Source organism: Schistocerca cancellata, chromosome 5, assembly GCF_023864275.1.
Source record: "Schistocerca cancellata isolate TAMUIC-IGC-003103 chromosome 5, iqSchCanc2.1, whole genome shotgun sequence".
Taxonomy (NCBI): domain Eukaryota; kingdom Metazoa; phylum Arthropoda; class Insecta; order Orthoptera; family Acrididae; genus Schistocerca; species Schistocerca cancellata.
The window spans coordinates 564,321,968-564,346,816 of NC_064630.1; the positions used below are offsets into that span (position 1 = coordinate 564,321,968).

General features: G+C 37.7%; 1 protein-coding gene across 1 annotated transcript in view; it reads right to left on the bottom strand.

The window, feature by feature from the left end:
• The window catches only part of LOC126187496 (uncharacterized), a 166,042-nt gene that overhangs the window by 109,931 nt on the left and 31,262 nt on the right, over positions 1-24,849 (bottom strand). The window contains exons 3-5 of the mRNA XM_049928609.1: positions 22,120-22,264; positions 21,780-21,979; positions 17,798-17,963 (exon numbers count right to left, since the gene is read on the bottom strand). Coding sequence (XP_049784566.1) covers positions 17,798-17,963; positions 21,780-21,979; positions 22,120-22,264 — 511 coding nt within the window. The remainder of the gene's footprint in view (positions 1-17,797; positions 17,964-21,779; positions 21,980-22,119; positions 22,265-24,849) is intronic.

The window sequence follows — 24,849 nt, forward strand, 5'->3', positions numbered from 1 at the left end:
TTCTCCCATTGTTTTGAAAAGGCACAATGCTGTTATTTCTAGCATCATGGCATGGGGAGCCAACAGCCTGGTAGTGATTGAGGTATTTCTGATGGCATAACCATACATCACAAACACCCTGCATCCTCATGTGTAACCTGTCATGCAACAGTATCATGTTATTATTCAACACAACTGTGCTCATCCACATATGATACGAGCATCTGTGAACTATTGTGTAATGTTCAGGTACTCTCATGGCCAATAAGCTCACCAGATGTGTCCCTGGCAGAACATGAGTGGGAGCAGCTTAGACATCAGCACTATCCCAGTGCCCCAGTATCCAGGATATCAAGGCAGACTACAACAGTTGTGACCAGCTTCTTTTGTGAAAGGATAAAACAGCCCTTTCCAACTGAATCTATGCATGTATACAAGCCACAGGGGGTGCAGTTTCATATTGATAGTTAGTTAGTTACATGTTCCATAGATCTTTTATCGAAATAACGTAGAATAAGGCAGTTTCCTCGATATTTATACATCATTATTGTTAACATTAATGAACATATTTTTAATCCCGCTCAAGCCTTCATGCAACTACACTTTAAAGTTTTTTTAGCAGGCTACCAGTTTTTAAACAATTCATCCATGGAACAGGAGTTGTCTAGAAAAAAGATTTTGTCATTGTGGCCCCTTATCGGTTAGAGGGCCTGCACAACAGACAAGCGAGGTGGGCTGCCGACCTCCTTCCAAGAGCTCATATCAAAACATTGCCAATGAATGTAAACATCAACAGACTTTCCGCATAAACACTGCACAACTCAATGAAAAGCCATGTGACCAAGATCCACCAATTACAACTAATGGGACTAAGTGCAGCACTCTGCAGAATCAGTGTTATGAGCACACCAACAGAATCAGACCGGCAGTGTGTACCTACAGCTAGGACAGCTCCGGCCAATACCTATGCCGCTCCAGTGCAGTAGACACTTGCTGTAGTCTTCTGTAGAAATTTTTATCTTGTTGGGCATAATGCCACTTTGGAATTGTGTAGCATAGTTTTTGGTTATTATTATTTCTTTTCACTGTCTTGTAACTTTTATCTGGCTTTTGCCACCACAAGAATTATTGTGTTTCTTGTTGTTATTGAGTTTGGAAATTAGTGCACGCCAAGAAGGCATTTTAGTTAAATAAAGTGTGTTGAAACTTGATCATTAGTTAGACACTAGAGATTTAAATTTAAAACTTACTTTGCTACTTGTCAGACATTTTATATTATTGGGCAAATGATAAAAAAAATGTTGCTATTGAAAGGTGGCTACACTGAGCCACAGCGCCAGAAATCGCGCCAGAGAGTATTGTTCCGCCGCCTCCACTGGCAGTGATTATTGAGACGTAGCGGCAAGCAGTTCTTGCCGAGAAGTTGTGGTGGACACTGCTTGTAGCTGAAGTCAGAGTGAGATGCGGTAGTGGAGAGTGTTGTTCCATGTTTTATGCAGTGCTTTGATGGGAGAGATGATGATGTTCTAATGGAGATATTGTAATGGTCAGAGTGCATTTCGTCAATATATATGGAGGTATTTTCTTTTATTCTTTCAGTGACCTGAATAATGTGTCATTACAGGTTCAGTCAACAAAGCATCTGGCGTGTGTTCTTGTATTAGAGTGTAATTTTGGTTTTCTTGCACAATTATAGTATTTGTAATTTTCTTTTATCACGTCAGTATAATTGGTATTTAAAAATTCTTGTCTTGTTGAAGAAGAACCGTGCCAGATGTGCGTTGAGTCACACTCCTACATACAGAACAGCTACACTTGTGCTTTGTTGGTTTCGTAGGTTTTATAGTTGCTGGGGACTTAATTAATTATTTGTATTAACTGAAATTTTCATTTCATTCTTTGTGGTTGTTACATGCAGTCAGATTGCGTACAAAAACTAGTCAGGGCCAGCCGTTTACGAAACAGCGTAATCGGACATACAGCGACAGAAAATTAAAAAGTATTTGCATTGCGTTCTTATATCTTTATTATAATTAAGCACCCATGCACGTGACGACCGCTGCTTCGGATCGTCCCTTGGAATTCTTCTGATTGTAAAAATTCTAGACAGTAGTATTGTTGTAGTAATTTGTAGTTTAGTAATTGTAGTCTATTTTGCATGTGTAGATTCGGTAATTGGCATTCTTCTAATGGTATTTTTCAAAATTTAATTTTTATTGCCTTGTATACGCGTTTGACGATTTGGTGCAATTATTTCAATTGTTCGATTAATCGTGTTTGAGGGAAATATTTCGTGTGAATGGTATTGTTGAAGATAAAGAGTCATTGTGTGTAATTTTCATATAGTGACGAGTTTTGTAATGTTTTGTAAATGATTACGCGATCGATGAAAAAGGCAAATATGATGAATAGTGAGAATGACGAAATTGTTAACATGGCGAACTCGCCAACAGAGGAAAACAGTATGATGGATAATGAAGTGGAAAACAATGTAATAAGTCGGGAAAATAGTCCGGAACCATTTCAAAATTTTTCTCAATCAGAAAATTCACAGAATCCGAGATTAACGACAGAAGATTCTGGAATAGTATCGAACTCAAATAGCTTTACTGCTATGACGAAGGAAGTTAGTTTTACGGGAAATGTTAGGGGCGAAAAGAATTTCGAACAAGTTAATCTGGAGCAGTTGATGAGTGCAATATTAAATTTACGATCTGAATTAAAAACAGATAGGGGAACAATGGAGCAGTTTCGATCTGAATTAAAAACAGAGATAGGAACAATTAAAACTGAGATGGGAACTTTGGGATCTGAATTAAAAAATGATATGGGAACAATGGAAACACAGTTTAGATCTGAATTAAAAACACAGATGGGAACAATGGAAACACGGTTAGACTCACGAATAGGGACATGTTTCAAAAATATGAAAGATGAATTAAAGAAAGAAATCAGAGAAGAAGTACAACCGATTTTGAATTATCACAATAATAGATTAAGTGCAGTAGAGATTAGACAAAGGGAACAGGATAGAGAACAGGAAGAAAGAGATCGCATGATAGTCCAGAAATTTTCAGAGTTAAATTTACAACGTGCAAAAGATAAGGAAGAAATATTTGAGAGAATCGAGGAATCCGTACCAAATGACAGATTAAATAACCTAACACAACAGTATGAACAGTTAACTACTAAATGCGTTAATACTGAAACGCGAGTCGCGACACTTACGGAAGACGTAAATAAACAGAAAGAACAAATTGGTGACTTATCGGAAAGAGTGGAGGAGATTTCAGATAAATTGACAAATCTTAGTTTAAATGGGGACAGAGATTCAGATGACACAGCTCCATTGCCATTTTCAGAAACCGAAGAGTACCAGAGCATAAGTAAACATGTTGAAAATCAGGGAAAATTTAATGAACGCGTGAAAAGGTAATTTGAGGCATTAAAAAAGCAAGTCAAACAAATTGAAGGCGAAATCGTAGGAAAAGACGGCAAAAGAAATTTAGAATCACAGATACCAGAGGGGTTTGAAGAAAATAATTTGTTTCATTTACGGGATGCAACAAGAGAGCGCCAGGCGCGCGAACTTGACAATAATCGGCATTGGGACTGGGACAGACGCGGTAGGTCTTTGTCGCCACGAGGCGAAAACTTTGACTATAAACACTTTTTGACTGTTCGGAAATTTAAGATCTTCCGCAATTCTAAGAATGACATACATCCATGTTCATGGTTAGATCAATTTATGTACGCACTTCCACCAAATTGGCCACTAAGTCACAAACTGGAATTTATGTGTGGATATTTAGAAAACGAACCGGCGACGCGGATGCGCGCACTCATTAGAGATTGTAATAATCTGAATGATTTTTATCATGCATTTCTATCGGCATATTGGTCCGAAAACACGCAAGACAGAGTCAAACACAGTCTTATTATGCAGCGTAATTTCAAACAGTCTGAGTTCCGCACGCCAGCGGAATATTTTGAAGACATGATTCGAAAGAATCAGTTCCTTTCCAACCCTTATAGCCCGACTGAATTAATTCGCATTTGTTTAACTAAGCTGCCTCAATCCATAAGACAAATTGCTTTAGCTGGAAGATGTAAAGACGACATCCAGGACTTTTAAGACTTTGTTGCAAGAACTTGAGTATGACAACGACGACGGGACTTCTTGTAACTTTTTCAGTAACAGTAATTACAATAGATTTTCAGAGAAAAGGAATAGTGATCGGAACGGGCGTTATATGGGTAATTTTGACAATGACAGACGTAACAGACAGGACAATAGATACCAGCCTTATGACAATAACAGACGTTCTAACAGAAATTACACAGGCAATTATAATTACGGTAATTCGTACCGGAATGATCAATCATACGGAAACAGTAATCGGTATTATCAAGACAGAAATTATTCAAACAGTAATAGAAATTCTTACTACAGAAATAATCCGGGTAGTAGATACAATAATAATTTCAGAAGTGACAGTCGAAATTACACAAGAAGTAGCTATGCAGACAGACAGGAAAACAGAAATTTTAATAGCAGACACAACCAAGAATTTGTATCTAACAGACAGGAGGGACCTAATTGGCATCCTCCACGTGACAGAACTTCAGAGAGACAAGTGCAAATCGTTGAAATGGATCCGCGAAATGACGCGAATAATCAAAGACGTGACGCAAACAATCGACAATGACTAGCAGCTTCGGCCTCTGGCAGCAATATAGACGGTTCAGAAAGTAATGACACTACGGCTTTACACTACGTACGCCTGGAAGACATTTTGTTAGACGAAAAGGAAAATAATGTAGACGCATTTTTACATCCTGTTATTGAAGTATGTGTGGGTAAGAATAAGTTCACTGCAGTTTTAGATTCTGGGAGCCCATTGAACGTCATTAGTGAATCAGTTTTTCGTATATGTGAAAGGACTATTGCCTGTCCTGTGTTACCTATTTCTAAAACTACAATTCGAGGAGCGATTTCTGGAAAAGGTGTAGAAGTTAAACAACAGACCAACCTAAATTTCAATTGTCAAGGATACGAATTTTCTGCTAATTTTATTATTGTTCCATTACTCAGTACACAAATTATATTAGGTATGGAGTTTCTTAACGCACATAAGGCAATTTTGAACTTTAAGGAGGGAAGTGTGAATTTGACTGTTGCCGGAATGCCGAAATGTTTGAAATTTTTCGAGTGTTTAACAAGATCTGAGTCAGATACAAAATGTTTAAGGTTTCTTACTTCTGATGTTTTCGTTGAGCATTATGACGACAATGTGTTTATTCATGACAATGACAATAGATACAGAGACGCGATGGATGATATAGTTAATAGCGAAGAACTGATTAATGAAAAGGTTAAGAAAGCTGAAGTGCCAGATGACGTTGCAAGAGAAGAGCTGCACCAAATTTTGACTCCACATGCTACAGTGTTTAGTCATCACACGGGAACTATACAAGGCTTACAATATTTATTTAAAGTAAAAGAACACACACCATTTCGGGGGAAAACGTACGCTATTCCTTTGGCTTACAGAGACAAGGTTAAGAATGAACTTCAGTACATGTTAGATCAGGGCATTATTGAGCCTGCAGTCAGTCCTTATACTAGCCCATTACACGTTGTTCTTAAAAAGGATGGGTCAATTCGTTTGGTTCTGGATTCCAGACAGATAAATAATATCATCATTCCTGAAACTGACCGCCCACAAAATTTAGATGAACTTCTTCAACATTTCCATGGAATTAAAGTTTTATCCACGATTGACATGCGCGCAAGTTTTTGGCAAATAGAACTCCACCCTGATTGTAGAAAATATACTGCCTTTTTAGCCTTTGGTAACTGTTACCAGTTTCGGAAATTACCGTTTGGACTTACTGTATCTTCGGCAGCATTCATTCGTAGCTTAAATGAAATTTTACCTGTTTATCTTCGTGACAATATTACTTCATATGTTGACGATATTCTTATTGCTAAACGTTCTTGGAGTGAGCACAACAAAATTTTGGATTCATTATTACGTATTTTTGCAAGAGTTGGCATTACGGTGAACTTAGAAAAATCTGAATTTGGTCGTTCTCAGGTGAAATTTCTCGGTCACATTATTTCTACAGAAGGTATTCTTCCTGATCCAGAAAAATTAGACGCTATTCGTAATTATGCTGTTCCTACCACAAAACGTGATGTTCGTAGTTTTCTTGGTGTCTGTAATTTTCTTAGACGCTTTGTTAGATTGGACGATTTGGCCACACCTCGTTTATGTGAACTATCTGGAAAGAAATCTAATTGGTGTTGGGATGAGGAAGCTCAGTCAGAATTTGAACAACTTCATGATGCTTTAGTTGGTGCTCCACTTCTTTCACACCCGGATTTATCTAAAGATTTTTGTTTGGCGACGGACTCATCATACAAAGGCCTAGGTGCACATTTATTGCAAGAGATAGAAGAAAACGGCGTTGTAGTACAAAGGACTGTTGCATTTGGAAGTCGTGTTCTTTCTAAATCAGAAAAGAATTATTCGATTATGGAACTTGAAGCTTTGGCTGTTGTTTGGGCTTTTACAAAATTTCGGACATTCTTGTTTGGCAGACATACTAAGGTTTACACCGATCATCGAGCTCTGGAATTTCTTATGTCAACAAAATTAACTCACGGCAGATTGTCACGATGGGCATTGTACCTACAGGAATTTGATTTTAGTATTGTTTACATACAGGGTTCTTCAAATATTGTTGCTGATGCTTTATCACGTGCACCTATGGGTTTGAAACAAAGTGCTGAAGAGGACTGCAAGGAAAACAATTATTGTTTGATGTATATTCAAGGTGTTGCATTTGAGAACTTTATTTCGTCTTCGCTCCAGGACATTGCTAAGGAGCAAAATAAGGATCCAATCTGGAAGGACATTAAGGAGAAGTGGAAGAGAAAGGAAAGCGTAGCGATTAGACAGCATTATTTAGTTCGCAATGACATTCTTTTTAAACGAAAATCGGTCGACAACTCTGTTTGGTTAGTTTGTATTCCTGATGAGTGGGTTAATAAGCTGATTTGGTATACGCATTTCAGTTATGCACACTTTGGTCCCAGAAAATGCTTTCATAAATTACGAGAAAATTGCTACTTCAATAATATGGAAAAATGTATTCGATTTGTTCTTGCCAAATGCAAATTATGTCAAAAGGCTAAGCCGCCGACAGTTTCTCACAGAGCACCGTTGTTTCCTATCATTCCAGCAAAATTAAAGGATATGGCTGCAGTTGATTTGTTCGGTCCAGTGGTTCGATCTACTAATGGTTTTGCGTACATTTTCGTAGCAGTGGAGTTGACATCAAAATATGTGTGTTTTACACCGTTACGCAAAGCAACAGCTCGTTCAGTATCTAATGCTTTCATTAACCATTTTCTTAAAGAAGTGGGTCATGTTGATAAGGTTATATCAGATAATGGATCACAGTTTCGTTCTAAAATTTGGCTTCGTACTCTACGGCATCGTAAAATTAAACCAATTTTCATTTCACTTTTTCACCCTCAATCTAACACTTCAGAGAGATGGATGAAGGAAATCAATAAATTGTGTCGTCTTTATTGTCATCAGAATCACAGAACTTGGGATCAGTATCTTCATATTTTTCAAAACATTCTGAATGAACTTCCTAACGACTCAACTTCTTTACCACCTATACTGATATTAAAAAACAAAGCACCGACAAATCGCATTTCTGAAATCGTTCCTTTTCCGCCTACACGGAAACTGCGGCATTCTGAAGTTGTCAACCTGGCTCTACAAAATATTGCATCTGCGGCTGCTAGAAGAGAGAAATCAGCTAAGCGTCCTGGTCATTTAAAAATTTTGTCAGTTGGTCAAAAAGTGTTAATTAAGTCTCACCGTTTGTCTCACAAAGGAAAAGGCTTGTGTCGCAAATTTTTTCTGCTTTATAACGGTCCATATAGAATTCGCAAAATTATTCATGATAACAGTCGAAGTAGAAACTCTTAAATCACGACGCTCTAAGGGAATACATCATATATCTAACGTTAAAATTTTTGTGGAATGATATACTTTTGAAAAATTTTTGTAGAATGACATACTTTTGAGAAACTAACAGTTGTATGTAAACACACGGAGAGTACAAGGATACCGCGCTGTGTTTTGGCGGCGGCATATACTCAAAGCAACAGTCAAGTCTGCTCGCCGCACAAGGCAGTCGTTGACTGCAAACAATCACTTCCTACGTCACGCGCCTACAGCTGATCGAGCGCTCAGTGCGAATCCACTGACAGCCGTAAATAAATACACAGTCTAATTTCTCCGACTAAATTCAGTATAAAGCTATAGTGACTTGATGAATTCTGTTATTAACATTCAGTATTTTTCAGGATACGGTTCTATAAAATATTTAAGAACTTCAGGTAAATTCTGTGCGTGTCCGACGTTAAGACGACTTGCTATCGAGAAAATTTCAGGAAAAATGTCATTTCGAAGAAGAAAGTAATAAACTAAAAAGGTAATTATTAATTGAGTTTATTTTTCAGGTAACATATTTCCACTTAGGTACGTACTTTAGACGTAATTTGCTGCTCGCGATTACGTGATTCATACTTTGTGCTGATTACATGTTCAATGAAATTACTTGTGAAGCGACGTGCTTGCGTACGTTAACTGATTTTGACAATGATTATTAATGAACTGGATTGTTACTTGTGTATATTATGCATCGCTTGGCTGCACTGCTTTTTCACTGATGTCATATTTATAATTATGTGCCTGCTGTGCCTATTTATTTAAATTATAATTGTCACCTGATTAATTGTGCTGATGTGGTTAGGTATGTAAGTTATACTTTGTGATTTATCTGCTTGCGCCTTCATGTTTACTTATTAAGATACGATGCTAATGACCTGTTTAGTACGTAAGATATATGTTTACTGCTATGCGTATGGATTGCACATTTACACATTTCTGCTTGTTGTCATAACTATACTTTAATTTGGTATATAGCAATGCTGATGTACAGTGTACGGACATGGAGTGTGGGTTACGATGTGGTATGGGTTACGGATTGTTCGCTTGGCGAAGCCTCGTTATAGAAATTGTGCTGCATCCACTTGTTGACATTCTGTTCACTACTGGTATATTTACTCGCTGTTGCTTGTTTTGCTTACGCTCAGTGCTTTATATTTTAACATAAGAAAATGAACTGCAGTAATTCGACGAGCGACTTTAGTACAAGAAACATCATAGAAGTCACATGAGCTGGAGGTTTTATGAAAGCTGTATAAATGTATGCCAATAGGAAGGAAGCTAACGACATGACATACCAACACAGTTATTACACTGCATTTTTCGTGAGCAATTGAAATAGGAAGTGACACTTGACACAAGAAATACTCCACATGTTTGCTTCTGTTTGCCATAATTCTTGAAGTGGTGTACACACTGTGAAATATTAGGATCATTCACACTCCGTAATCGTACTTAATTACTGAGAGTTATTCGAACTAAGTCTGTTAGAGGTCATGTATGCATTCTTTGTTTATAATTTATAATGAGTAGAAGATTTTGGTCAGATGGATTACACAGAGGTTGTGTGTTGACAGTGTGTCTTCGGATTGTATGGGATGAGGAGGTTTGCATTAGGATTTTATCTGTACTCGATCGAGGAGACTGACTAGAGGAAAGAGTTGTTATGGAAGTGAAATGATACTGGCAATAAGGTTTATATGTATCGACGTATTGAAGAGATATTATGGAGGTATTGAGATTATATGAAGTTGATTGGAGTTATGGTGTATAAGAGGTAAAATAAGTGAGGTGCATATTTTTTTTTTTTTTTTTTTTTTTTTTTTTTTTTTTTTTTTTTTTTTTTTTTTTTTTTTTGTTGGTCTATATGGAACAAGGAGGATGAAGATAGCAGACTAGAACACTAAAATGGAAGGAAGATTGTCTACACACACTTTGTTAAATCACTAAGCAGTACTTTTTTTTTTTTTTTTTTGAGAGAGAGGAAGTTGCATATCTTGGCACACTGACAGTTGTTCAGCAACCGTACATTTTGATCTGGCTTGGCAAACATTGGTCTTGACATGATGACTATGACGTTGACTTAACTATTATTGACTGTTATACATTGCTGTCACTACTACTTGATACACATGATGAACATGAAATTTTGACAGAAGTGGATTCACACAGTCAACACTATTCAATTACACAGTAGTACTTAATGTGGATGAAAGATGAGTGAGTGTGTTTTGTATGTTTTCCTTTCCTAATCCTACCCACCTATCTCCTAAATATTATTTTATTTGTTTGTAGTGGCTTGCACTGACACCCATAAATATTATAGGTCTACTGATGTTTGTGTATTTGTAATAGTAATATGACAATTATCTGATATCATTTGTGTGTTTGTTATGATTTGTATGTTTAGTGTAAGAGCATTGTAAAAGCATTTGTATGTGCATTCAAACTATTGTTCATGCTTGAACTGTCTGATTAGTGATAGTAAATATTATGGACTGTTACTTGTACTTTTTCTACATGATTGGTGCCACTAGGACATGTTTAATTTCTGCTGATGAACTGTGTGATCAGTGATAGTGAATATTATGGACTGCTGTCTGCACCTACTCAACATTGCTGGGTGCCACTGATGGACTGCTTCTACCGAAATCATGTGACCTGTTGGAGTCTGTACCTGTTCCACAATGCCGGGTGCCACTGATGGACTGCTTCTACTGAAATGATGTCACCTGTTGGCGTCTGCACCTACTCCACAATGCTGGGTGCCACAGATGGAGCTACTTCTATGGAAATGATGTCATTTGTCGGTGTCTGCACCTACTCAACAATGCTGGGTGCCATTGATGAACTGCTTCTACTGAGAAATGTGACTTGTTGCTGTGTGTACCTCTTCAACATTGCTGGGTACCACAGATGGAACTGCTTCTACTGAAATGATGTTACTTCTTGCTGTCTGCACCTACTCAACATTGCTGGGTGCCACTGATGGACTGATTCTACTGAGATGATGTCACCTGTTGCTGTTTGCACCTACTCAACATTGCTGGGTGCCATTGATGAACTGCTTCTACTGAGAAATGTGACTTGTTGCTGTGTGTACCTCTTCAACATTGCTGGGTACCACAAATGGAACTGCTTCTACTGAAATGATGTTACTTCTTGCTGTCTGTACCTCTTCAACATTGCTGGGTACCACAGATGGAACTGCTTCTACTGAAATGATGTTACTTCTTGCTGTCTGCACCTACTCAACATTGCTGGGTGCCACTGATGAACTGCTTCTACTGAAATGATATCACCTGTTGGAGTCTGCACCTACTCAACATTGCTGGGTGCCACTGATGGACTGCTTCTACTGAAATGATGTCACCTGTTGGAGTCTGCACCTGTTCCACAATGCTGGGTGCCACTGATGGACTGCTTCTACTGAAATGATGTCACCTGATGGTGTCTGCACCTACTCAACATTGCTGGGTGCTACTGCTGGAACTGTCAACCACTTGTTATGAAAACATTTTATGTGAATATTTGTATAAACTGATTTTTTGTGTATTACTGTTTGTGAAAAGTTATAAGACTCTTACCTGCTCATATTCGTCATTGCTGACGCTATCGATTGAATTGTTTAACCACATGATATTTCTGTAAACTATTATGTAAAGTCATATGTATGAAAGAATTTGTATTCCTTACTGTATTTTATATATTAGGCTATTGTAAGGTCAGTGCAAAGCCAAAATTTTATCTAGTTATATGATACTTACGTATTAATATTATCTTTTATTTTTGTCTGTATTTTTTTTTTTTTTTTGACGAATTTGGTGGTATTTTCACCACCAATGCTGGCAAAAATACCATCAAATTCTAGCCCGTGGAGGAAGGGCATATGAAAGGTGGCTACACTGAGCCACAGCGCCAGAAATCGCGCCAGAGAGTATTGTTCCGCCGCCTCCACTGGCAGTGATTATTGAGACGTAGCGGCAAGCAGTTCTTGCCAAGAAGTTGTGGTGGACACTGCTTGTAGCTGAAGTCAGAGTGAGATGCGGTAGTGGAGAGTGTTGTTCCATGTTTTATGCAGTGCTTTGATGGGAGAGATGATGATGTTCTAATGGAGATATTGTAATGGTCAGAGTGCATTTTGTCAATATATATGGAGGTATTTTCTTTTATTCTTTCAGTGACCTGAATAATGTGTCATTACAGGTTCAGTCAACAAAGCATCTGGCGTGTGTTCTTGTATTAGAGTGTAATTTTGGTTTTCTTGCACAATTATAGTATTTGTAATTTTCTTTTATCACGTCAGTATAATTGGTATTTAAAAATTCTTGTCTTGTTGAAGAAGAACCGTGCCAGATGTGCGTTGAGTCACACTCCCACATACAGAACAGCTACACTTGTGCTTTGTTGGTTTCGTAGGTTTTATAGTTGCTGGGGACTTAATTAAGTATTTGTATTAACTGAAATTTTCATTTCATTCTTTGTGGTTGTTACATGCAGTCAGATTGCGTACAAAAACTAGTCAGGGCCAGCCGTTTACGAAACAGCGTAATCGGACATACAGCGACAGAAAATTAAAAAGTATTTGCATTGCATTCTTATATCTTTATTTTAATTAAGCCCCCATGCACTATATATTGAACTTCTTTCTGGGCCACTTAAAGCTTCAATAATGGGTAAAAAAGGTCATTTTCATTTGTTTCGAAAACTAGAAACTATACAAATAGCAAAAATAGCTGAACTTATTTGTTTGAGCACCTCTGTGATACCATACTTCCAGTTCAAGTTTTCTTCAGTATGTACACTTGAGAATTTGGATGAATCTAGCCTGTTTACTGATTCCTGTTCAAGTACTATATCAACTGTTGGTATGGCTATTTGTTGTACAGAACTGAATATAGCATGTTTTCTCAACATATAGGGAGTGTGTATTTTCAGGAAAAAACACCTAATAATTCTTTGGAAAACATCATTAGCAATGTGACTCTTGAAGTTTTCCCAGTGTATCGAATATTCCACAAGATTTCGGGATTGCAGCCGGATCTCGTCGACTTCTTTCCACGATATTTCGGCTGACAACCTTACAGCCATCTTCAGGCGAGTGTCAAACACTCACCTGAAGATGGCTGTAAGGTTGTCAGCCGAAATATCATGGAAAGAAGTCGACGAGATCCGGCTGCAATCTCGAAATCTTGTGGAATATCATTAGATTGTCCAATGCTTTCTGCCTAATGTTAGTTATTGTAACACTTATCTTCTCCAAAAAGTACCAATTCTGCTCAATGAATGTTAGTGGAAGGTCATCGACATACATAAGGAACAGGAGTGGGCCCAAAACTGAACCTTGTGGGACACTCTTTGTTTTTTCTCCCCAGCCACTAAAATTTTCTCTCCTTCCAATATTGTTTGAATTTCTCAGCACAACTTTTTCATTATGTTTGTTATGTATGATTCAAACCAGTTGTGTATGAAGCCATCACTTCCATAAAACATAAGTTTTTCTATGTGGCATGATTTATGCAACTGCCTTGGAAGATCAAAAACTCTGGCAATATTTTATTATTTAAGGCTTATAATATTTTGTGAGTGAATATTTAAATAGCATTCTCAGTCAAGAAACCCTTCTGGAATCCAAATTATGATATGCTGACTAAACTGTTATTATTTACGTATAAGACTACACTTCACTACGCGTAAGTGTGGACCTACTCTCCATTACATTAATTCCAAATACACACATCAAAAAAAGTTTTGCACCACCCCAGTTCCCTGAACTCCTGAAGATAGATTTTGACTGTGGATATCGTATCACAGACACAATCCCTTTGACTGTTCAAAAATGTCATTAAACCCACCCAAAGATGTAAACAACCACGCATGAGCAGTGCCTATTAGATGGAGGGGGTCCGACAGCCAATCAGTACCAATAATTCCACAACAAAGGAGCTACACAGCTCATTTTGTCTGTAGTTCAACCATAACTAGATGGTCAACACTGCAGTTCAATTGCATCCGCATTGTTGCTTTGTACCAGGAGGGACTCTCAACAAGGGAAGTGTCCAGTCATCTCGGAGTGAACCAAGCAATGTTGTTCGGACATGGAGGAACTACAGAGAGAGAGGAACTGTCGATGATATGCCTCACTCAGGCCGCCCAAGTGCTACTACTGCAGTGGATGACTGCTACCTACGGATTATGGCTCGGAGGCACCTTGACAGCAACGCCACCCTGTTGAATAATGCTTTTCGTGCACCCACAGGACGTCGCGTTATGACTCAAACTGTGCGCAACAGGCTGCATGATGTGCAACTTCACTCCTGATGTCCATGGCGAAGGGCATCTTTGCAACCACAACACCATGTAGCGCGGTACAGATGGGCCCAACAACATGCTGAATGGACCGCTCAGGATTGGCATCACTCTCTCTTCACCGATGAGTATCACATATGCCTTCAACCACACAATCGTCAGATGTGTTTGGAGGCAACCTGCTCAGGTTGAACACCTCTGTCCAGCGAGTGCAGCAAGGTGGAGGTTCCCTGTTGTTTTCTGGCAGCATTATGTGGGGCTGATGTATGCCACTGGTGGTCATGGAAGGTGTCATAACTACTGTATGATACTTGTACGCCATCCTCCAACCAACAGTGCAACCATATCGGCAAGGCATTTGTCTTCATGGATGACAATTCGTGCCCCCATCGTGCACATCTTGTGAATGACTTCCTTCAGGATAACATCGCTCGAGTAGAGTGACCAGCATGTTCTCCAGACACGAACCCTATCGAATGCGCCTGGGATAGATTGAAAAGGGCTGTTTATGGACGACGTGACCCACCAACCACTCTGAGGGATCCCCGCCAAATCGCCGTTGAGTAGTGGAACAATCTGGACCAGAAGTGCCTTGATGAACTTGTGGATAGTACGCCATGATGAATACAGGCATGAATCAGTACAAGAGGATGTGCTACTGGCTATTAGAAGTATCAGTGTGTACAGCAAACTGGATGTCCACCTCTGAAGGTCTCACTGTATGGTGGTACAAAATGCAATGAGTGATTTTCATGAGCAATAAAAAGGGTGGAAATGATGTTTATGTTGATCTCTATTCCAAGTTTCTGTATAGATTCCAGAACTCTTGGGACTGAGGTGATGCAAAATCGTTTTTGACTTGTGTATTTTGGAAACAAATTGCAGTAAGTGAATTGGATGATAATTATTCAAGTCTTTGTTGTCACTTTTCTTATTAGGAGGTTTAACAACTGCATATTTTAATCTATCTGGATAAAATCCCTGTGCCATTGATACTTTACATATACCACTAGGGATGTTACTTATTAAGTTAGAACAACTTTTCAGAATTCTATTTGAAATTCCAACAACACATGAGCTTTTGTTTTTTAAAATTTTTATAATTCTATTAATTTCAGAGAAGGATTCTCTTCTAATTGCTTAAAGTTTTGTGAAATGACAGTTTTAAAGATTCTCTTGGTTCTCAACTGAACTGTTTAATCCTATTTTTGCTGCTACATTTAGAAAGTAAATGTTAAAAAACATGCAACTTTTGAATTATCAGTCAAAACACTGTCATTTAGTTTAATTGTTACAGTATCTTGTACTCTAGTTGTCATGACTCTTGTTTCACAGTACCCCATATAGTTTTCATCTTATTATCTGCACTGTTAATTTCTGTCAGGATATGCATCATGGATAATGTAGAAATGCTATTCATCTCTGAACGCAATATGATGCCAGTCCATGCTTCTGGTAAAAGCACCATTACAAACACAGCTGTTTCTGTTGTGGCATTAATGGCTGTCTACACGTGGAATCGTAATTTCCTACTCCCGCTGCTTCTAGTCTCTGACCAATGGTGCAGGAAGAGACAAAAAGTTGCAGGGAATCCATTATTTGATCTTGAATGGCAGGTACTGATGTGAAAAAGATATGATGTGCTTCGCACTCAGTATGGCAGTCCTCCGTTGTGGTAGTCAGACATGATCAACCAGAACCCTGATGAGTATGTCTGTCCTCATGTTCCCATATGCAGTCTAACATCTGGCCTCTGTCATGTCTGATGCCCCACAAAATCTGGATATTACAGGATTCTACCACACAGCCAAATGGGAACCCACTATGAGGCCCCTTTCAAATTATGTTAGGTGCTGATAATACTGTCTAAAACGAGTATGCAGCATTTCCGTGTCCTTCACAGTGGCAGCACTCTGGTGATCATTCTACATTCTACATGTCACAGATAACTATAACTCTAAACATTAATGGCGTCCTGGATTTTCTAATGTTTGATTTTACTGTAAACATTAAAATACACACTGATAGTGTGTAGATGTATGAAGTTACACTGACGTCCAACCACATCTTTTGCATGTTTCATTGTTTCTGTCTGGCAGTGCATATAGAAAAATGCCAGATTTTGTTGCCTATGTTAACTATTATAAAATTAAAAAGGTAGTGGTGGTCCTTAAAAAAGGCCTTCCATGTGATGCACTGTGCAATGTAAGATTTTTTTTCTGCACCTGCGATTTGAGGATGCCCACACCTGACAAGAAAATTCAATAAAAACAAAACAAATAATGCATGACATATGACTGTGTTCTGTACATTAATTACAATGGTTACTGTGTTCTCTGAGGGCAGTGCCTTTGTTTCATAAGTTGGTGAATATCCAGGCTTGGGGAGTCATTCATAAATATTTCTAAGTGAAGCTAAAGTTGGTGCAAGCCAGCATTAGAATGGAGCTTAACCATGTTTGCATATTGCACAATGCAAAAATACAGCTGTGCCATAAATCTTAAAAAATCCTACATTGCACAGTACACAAAATCTGAAGCTGGTATCTGAGGAGGTTAACACTGATAAATGAAACCTGCAAAAATAAATCAAATAATGTGTGATCTGTGGCAGTGTTCTGTACATTAGATAAGCATTCTATCATAGGATGTAAAATTTCAAAACAAATGGACTCTGAATCTCTCAAAACTAACTCACATTGACTTAAAACTCATGGTATCGGAAGGGATTCAACTTTCTATTTCCTTACACCTGAATTAAAGTACTGACTCTGAATGTCAAAGGCCTACTCTTCTGTAAACTCTTCCTCATTCCACAAACTCATCTCACCATCTGGTGACAAAAAATAACACTGCCACAATCTCCAGACTTTGAAACTTCAACCACAGTGCCAAGACAGCTGGTCCTTTGATCTCTCTCATCCCAGACCTGCAACATTCTCTGTGAAATACTGATGTTTACCAGTCATGATGAAAACCATTTTTGGTGCAAACAAGACTGAAATTTTCGTTTGTATTAGTGAGAAGTCTTGCTGAATAGTCAGTACATTACAGACTTTGAGATTTGCTTAAACTTGTTGGTGAATGCATTATGAGACAATGAAATTTGCATTCTCACTACTGCTGACCCTCACATTACAGCAATGCATTACCTTGTAAAAGCACCAGAACTTGTTTAGGAGCTTACAAATTACCCAATCAAAAGAAAGGGAACATCATAGCTCTCAGTTGTCAGATGACAACCTTCCCTTAATCTTACTCTCTGCAGTGTGCAAAACATGCAATGAAAGTCAATCCTATATTTAAGAAATTTCCAAAAAGACTGACACAGAATTTGTTTGATTTTTGTATACTTTTGGAGATATTTGTGTGCATTATTGAGTTATTTGAATTAAATGTTTTACGAAAATTATAACTGAATAAAATCTCCAGGACATCAAAATATTCTAATTCATATATTCTGTAACTAACCTGCTGACATTATGTGGTCCTGAAGGCAACGGCAAGCTTTTGTTTTGAATGCTGGACAGTAGAGCCGTCTAGCATCATCCTCTTGAAGGTCTGATGCCAACGAAGATGCAAACCTTTCAGCTTCTTCTAGGTACATTTCTTTTTCTTTAGTGAGATCATTTGTTTCCTGTGGAAAAATATATATGTAGAAATTACAGTGAAACAAATTTTAAAATTACAAATTTTTGCCAAAGAACAAATAAAATCATATTTTCCTTCCTCTCTACATCTTTATTTCTCACTCTCTCCTTATCTATGGACTGAAACTGGTACAATGCTTACTAATATACCATCCTAGATTTCCTACAATCTTTTATGTCTCCTCCTCCATCTTTGTTTCCCCTCATCTTCATGACAGATGGGGTCCCACTCATCCTAGGGTCTGAACGAACTGCCATTCATTTCTACTCTCTCCTGCCATATTCCTGTTTTCCTCCTTGAGGATGTAACTAATAGTTCTAAAATCTCTCTCTCTCTCTTCCTCCCCCCTCCCTCACTCCTTTCTTTTTCTATCGGCATTATTGACATTTTACCTCCTGGGAATAAGTACTGGACAACCATTCTGTCTCTCTCCAAATTTAGTTTTCTCAAGTGAATTTTCTTTTTATATAATATGTACATATCAAGTGGAAAATATCTTTCTGCTTTCAAATATTACAGTTGTGTACAATTTTGTAGGAAAATTTTGGTAGAATGTAAATACTTTAGGAGTAACAATATTATGAAAAGGGTACTTGCTACTCACAGTATAGACGAGATGCTGAGTTGCAGGGAGGCACAACGAATAGACTGTCACAAAATTAGCTTTTGGCCAACAAGGCCTATGTCAAAAATTGTGTGTGTGTGTGTGTGTGTGTGTGTGTGTGTGTGTGTGTGTGTATTTTTGACAAAGGCTTTGTTGGCCAAAAGATCATTTTGTGACAGTCTTTTTGTTGTGCCTATCTGCGACTCAGCATCTCCGCTATATGGTGAGTAGAAACTATCCTTTTCATAATATTGTTACAGTTCAGCCTGGGTTTTCCATTGTTTACTTTAGGAGTAAAGTAGACCATTCACTGAAAAGCAGTAGTGTTGAGTTGTTTTGATATTGACAGAATAAAATCACAATACCATAAACTAATTAATGTAGAGTAATGAAAATTTGGGAATTCATCTGTCTAAGTAACTTATTTATGTGATTAACACTGCAAGACCACAGGCTAATGCAAGTGCAAGATAAGCCATTGCAAATGTGAAATGCTGGTACATTAATAACTAGTGTAACCACCAAAATGTTGAATGCAAACATGTATGCATTGTGTTGTACAGGTGTATGGTGTCGGTTTGTGGGATGGAGTTCCATGCCTGTTGGTCAATACAAGCTCAGTTAATACTGTTTGTGGATAACACTGGAGTTTTCACCCAATAATGTCCTACATGTGCTTGATTGGAGTCAAATCTGATTACCAAGCAGGCTAAGGCAACATGTCAACACTCAGTAGAGCATATTGTGTTAAAAAAAGTGGTACGTGGGAGCATTAAGTTGTTGGGAAACACCACCTGTGATGATATTGATGAATGGCAGAACATCAGGTCAAATCACCAGACTAACACACAAATTTGCTCTCAGCGTGCCTGGGATAACCACAAGAGTACTCCTGCAGTCATCTGAAATTGCACCCGGACCATAACTCCATCTGCAGGTGCAGTGTGTCTGATACACAGGCGGGCACTAACCTGGCCTCCTCCTAACCAACACACAGCCATCACTGGCACCGTGGCAGAATCAGCTTCCATCATCCTACTCTCTAATGGCCTCTCACTTGACACCACTGAAGTTACAAATGATGGTGGTGGTTTAGGGCTGATGGAATGGAAGCTACATGGCATCTGGCTTGGGGCTATCCTCGAAGCAACCACTATGTAACAGTTACGCTGTGTCACTGTGATGCCAATTGCTACTCAAATTGCTGTGGCAGATGCAGAATGAAGTACCAGAGCCATACACCGAACATGATGGTATTCCCTCTCGGTAATGCCATGTGGCTGTCTGGAGCCTGGACTTCTTGCAACCATACATTCTCATAACCACTGCTGCCAGCAATCATTAACAGGGTTACATTCCTGCCAGTATTTCTGAAATATCACAGAAGGAACATCTAGCTTCTTGTAGCCTTATCACCTGACCTTGTTAAGACTCAGGGAGCTGTTGATAATGGTGTCTTTGTCACCTTAAAGACATTTTTTACTAATATGCTAGTAGCACCACTATGATTATGCAAATCAGTTGCTTTAAATACATGCTGTAGCAGTCATAAGTGTTACTTACCATTGAGATTGGACACCATAGTGTCATAAGTAACACTTATGACTGCTACAGCACGTATTTAAAGCAACTGATTTGCATAATCATAGTGGTGCTACTAGCACCTCTCTTACACAACTGGCACAAAATTTGAATAGACATCTTCTTTAAGATGTAGAAACACACCTACCAGCTTTCATTAATCACAGAATTACTTGTTGGTGATGACTTTTTTTCCGTCAGTGTACTTTTTGGTGAGTGGTATCCTTTACTCCTAAAGTATTTACAAATAGTTTTACTTTAGTCCATAGCTGTCTTTGCTGTATCTCTGGTCTCAGACAGGTCAATATGACGGTTACTAGAATAAATGGTAGGGATCATGGTGAATGTATGCAGTAGCAAGACACAACATTGACTTTACAGCCAACCTTGCCATCATTCAGTAAACCGGCACTGCAGCAACCTACTGTACTGTGATTGAATATTTGATGAATACAAGGTTGTTTATGCAAGTGTGAGTTCTTTCCAAAGACTGATGATTAATTGCTGAGTTACACTACAGCTATGAGTCTACTGAGGTGTTCTGAGAGAATATTTTGAATCGTTTCCAATGAAATATAGTGGTTTGTATGTGATTGCAGGATATACTAACCATTAAAGGCACTGGAAACTTGGGAAATTAGGATTCATATATTTCCAAAGAACAATGAGATGAACCAGAAATGGATAAGTGCTTGTAAACATACTGATTCATTTTCAGTTGCTAATGCTTGTGTGTGCCCAAAACATTTTGCTAAATTGGTTAATGAAGAGGATTTGAAAAGTTAACTGTTGAATCTTCCTCCAATACACAAAATTAAAGCTTGATGTTATTCCACCTCTACATTTCCCACCCTCCAGAGTGATTTAAGGGGTAGCAATGAGCCTATAACGAGACAAAAAAATCAGGTTAAAAAAATGTAAGGGTGTGGAGGAGATTTCACAGTCAACATATTGCCAACTAATGAAAAAAACAACTAGCGGAGAAAATATTAACCATGAAAACAAACGATGCTGCAAATGTGACAATATGTTTTAGTGTAACATTGAGTTACTTAAAACATTAAAAAAATGTGGTTGAGGCATCTTTTCCTGACTGTCAGCAAAAGTGGTTATGAAATAACAGTATACTAATTGGTTATCTGAAGCTATTGCAAGGGCTGTGACTTACATTGTATATCTTATAAAATATTATGTTTTATCATGTATTTACTGCAATGTTCTCATCCTAGTGCACCTGATATTAAAAGAAGAGTCCCGCAGTTCACTGACCACAGTAAAAGGGCCTAGATAAATTTTAGAAAACAAACTATCTTTTAGATATTTCTTAAAGTTTTATACAATGAAAAACTTTTAAATTGGAAATTTTTTATTTATTTAAGTAATAAACAAGTTAATAATAATATAGCACAACATGAAATCTCTCAATTGTATTGGCAATTGCGTATGAGTGGTTCATGTGTATGTGTGGTGCACCTATCAGCTTTTATGCAGTGCAGTGAGGCAAGAAGGTCAGTGGTAACGTCACCGCTTGCAGTGAATCTGTCCTTTACATCCTCTGTGTATTCTAGTAACTGTAATCAGTACCACATGATCGAGCAACACAATCTTTCTTGTTACCTTTTGCTCAGATTTCTTGTTAATTCTACGTGCTGTAAGGCCACATGCATTGCACAGCAACATGATCTTCTGAGTGGAAGGATCGAAGACCCTTCGAGGTGCACGTTGCTTATGAGTGGTAGGATGAGAACGCAATGGATTTACAACATATGGTGAACTGCATTTTTCACAGGAAAATTTCTTTTCTTGAATATCATCATCTGCAAAGAAAAAGAAGTGCTACTTTATTACTCAACAATATAAACAACAAATATTAATAAAAGACTTTCTGTTGTAATATGTATCTGTTAAGAACAGTGCAGTATTTTCAGCAGTATATTTAAAATTAAATGCAACTGACCTACAAAAGAACATTTTTTAGGTTTCTTTGTTATTTTCTTTTTCATAATCTTCTTCCTTGGGATTATAATATCTGGTGAAAATGGTCTCTTTTTCTCTCTTTTTCTTTGGGACATAATACATGTTTGGTCTGCATCACGCATTTCCTATAAAAAAAAAAATTAAAAATAACAACACATAAATGTTTCAGAATAGACAATTTTTCATATTTCATGAGGAGACTACGCACTTATGCTTTCTCAGTTATTGCAGACACAAGAATTCCATGGCCAACTGATATGCTTCATCGGAAATAAAAATAAGTGGATGAATTTATATAAATTAGTCTTAATTATCAAACCTATACATTACAATGTGGTTAATATTATAACAAAGAAGTACAGAAACAGTTATTCATCTCATTCATAGATTTAAAAAAAGCATATGATAGTGTTCATAGACCCACACTTCTAAAAATCCTTAGATCATATGGTCTCCATCCCAAACTCATAAGACTCATTCGGCTAACTTTAACTAACACAAATTCAAAGGTTAAGTTAGAGGAGAAATGTCCAAAGCTTTCACAATAAAAATAGGACTCAGACAAGATGATGGATTGACCCCTTTGCTTTTCAGTGTGGCCCTCGATTACATCATGACAATCTAGCATAAAGAAAATCCATGTAAAATCAAAATTGGAGGAAAACCAGCAATAAGAGCAAACTGCCTTGGGTTCGCGACGATTTAGTTCTCTTAGCCCTCGACATGGAAGAAGTTCGTGTTCAGATCACAAGTCTCGAGAAAATTGCTTCAAAAACAGGATTACAAATATGCTTTGAGATAACAGAAATCATGCCCATGAAACCTGTTTGCATAGATAAAATATTCATAAATGATCAGACAATTAACATAGTTCTACTATTTAAATATCTTGGAGAAATTGTTTTGCACAACTTGGGTGAGAAAGCAACACTGATAAATAGAACCAACAAAATGAAAAAAAAAAAAAAAAAAAAAAAAAAAAAAAAAAAAAAATCCACAGTGTCTAACCTGGTTAACATATAATAAGAAATGCCTGTCAATAGACACTAAGATCCAACATTACAAAACTGTAATTCTCCCGGAATCAACTTATGCTTGAGAAACTCTGTTCCAAATTAAAAATGAAAGAAGAACCAATCAACTCCTCAAGACTGAATGAAGAATTATCAGAACATGCATCAGTAAAAAATACCAGGTTGATGGAGTCTGGAGAATCCTCCCTAATGAAACAGTATATTGTGAGATTGACCCAACCACTAGCAGAATGAGGAAGAAAAGAATCTCATATTTCTTTCATGTCTTAAGAATGCCTGACAACAGGATTTCAAAACAACTAATGATGAGAAGTCTCAGAAAGAAGAGAGGAGGACAGTCGGTCAATGAAATTCAGCAAGATCTTGAAGCAGTCGGACTTAGAATTACTGATGCAGAGAACAAAAACAAAATTAACACTCTCCTTATGAATCATAAACTTTCAGCAGAAATGACACACAGAAGACTGATTAAGATTTCAGACAAATAAAGAAAATTGCGTTCGGAATGAATGAAAAAGTACTGGGCTGAGCGCAAGAAGCAAGTAGTCTAATCTTCAAAGAGAAAACGAACACGGAATGACTCAAGTGGTCTAATGTGTTCAATCAAGTTAATAATAATAATAACAAAAAATATAATAAAGTATCTGAGAACTAGATAAGGTGTTCTCAAAAATGATTTAATATACACATACACTACTTAAACCAATGTATTTGTTTTGTTGGACAAGTGAAGAATCATGCCATTTATTGACCGTAGTAGAGTTTGAAACCATGCTAGTCAAATACTTCTAACTTTTGCATACATTGTTATGGAACCACATCTTACAACTCTGAGAAAATATTAGATTCACTTCACATCACACAGCTATGCTTTCCAGTACACTTTTAAAATCACCATAACTCTTTTGACAAATACGTACAAGTCACCACACCAGTGTTACACTGATTGTCCTTAACACACTCTGCATGGTTCATTACAATGTTATTTATTATTAATTCCTTTAACTCCTTATGTGGCATAGGGCTGCAAACAAGGGTTACCAGTTTGTTCTGTCTTCTGCTAGCATTTTCACTTCTTCCCATCTTATTCCTTGCTCTTGACCTTCTGCTTCAACTGATCATCTCCACGTCGTTTTGGGCCTGCTCATCTCTGTCGTCCCTGTGGGATCCAATCAAGTGCTTCCTTCACAATATGTTCATTTGGCCTCCAAGTGTGTGTCCTAACCATCTCCACTTCCTGTTTCTTGTTTGCAGCTCAATTGGCTTCCAGCTGGTTCTTTCTCAGAGTGTTTCATTAGAGATGACATTTGGCCATCATACCACCAGGATGTTTCTCAGACATCTGTTGTTGAATGTCTGCAGTTTATGGATTAGCTGCTTTGTCACTTTCCATGTTTCACATTCATACAGAAGCACAGCTTTTACATTATTTTCAAACATCCACAATTTGGTCCTCATTGTTATTTCCTCTGATTATTGCCAGCATCATATTTAAAGTACCAGGGAAGCAGGTTGCTAGCCTTACTTGCCCCGAATCCCATTGGGTTTTACCCCTAACGGCTGAGGGACTAACCGGTGGATTTGGTAGTCTTTGCCGTATGAGCACAAAGGTGACCACGACTCAGAATATGTCCGAGATGCCCAGCCTTATTCCAAAGTAACTGGTATCCCGACTG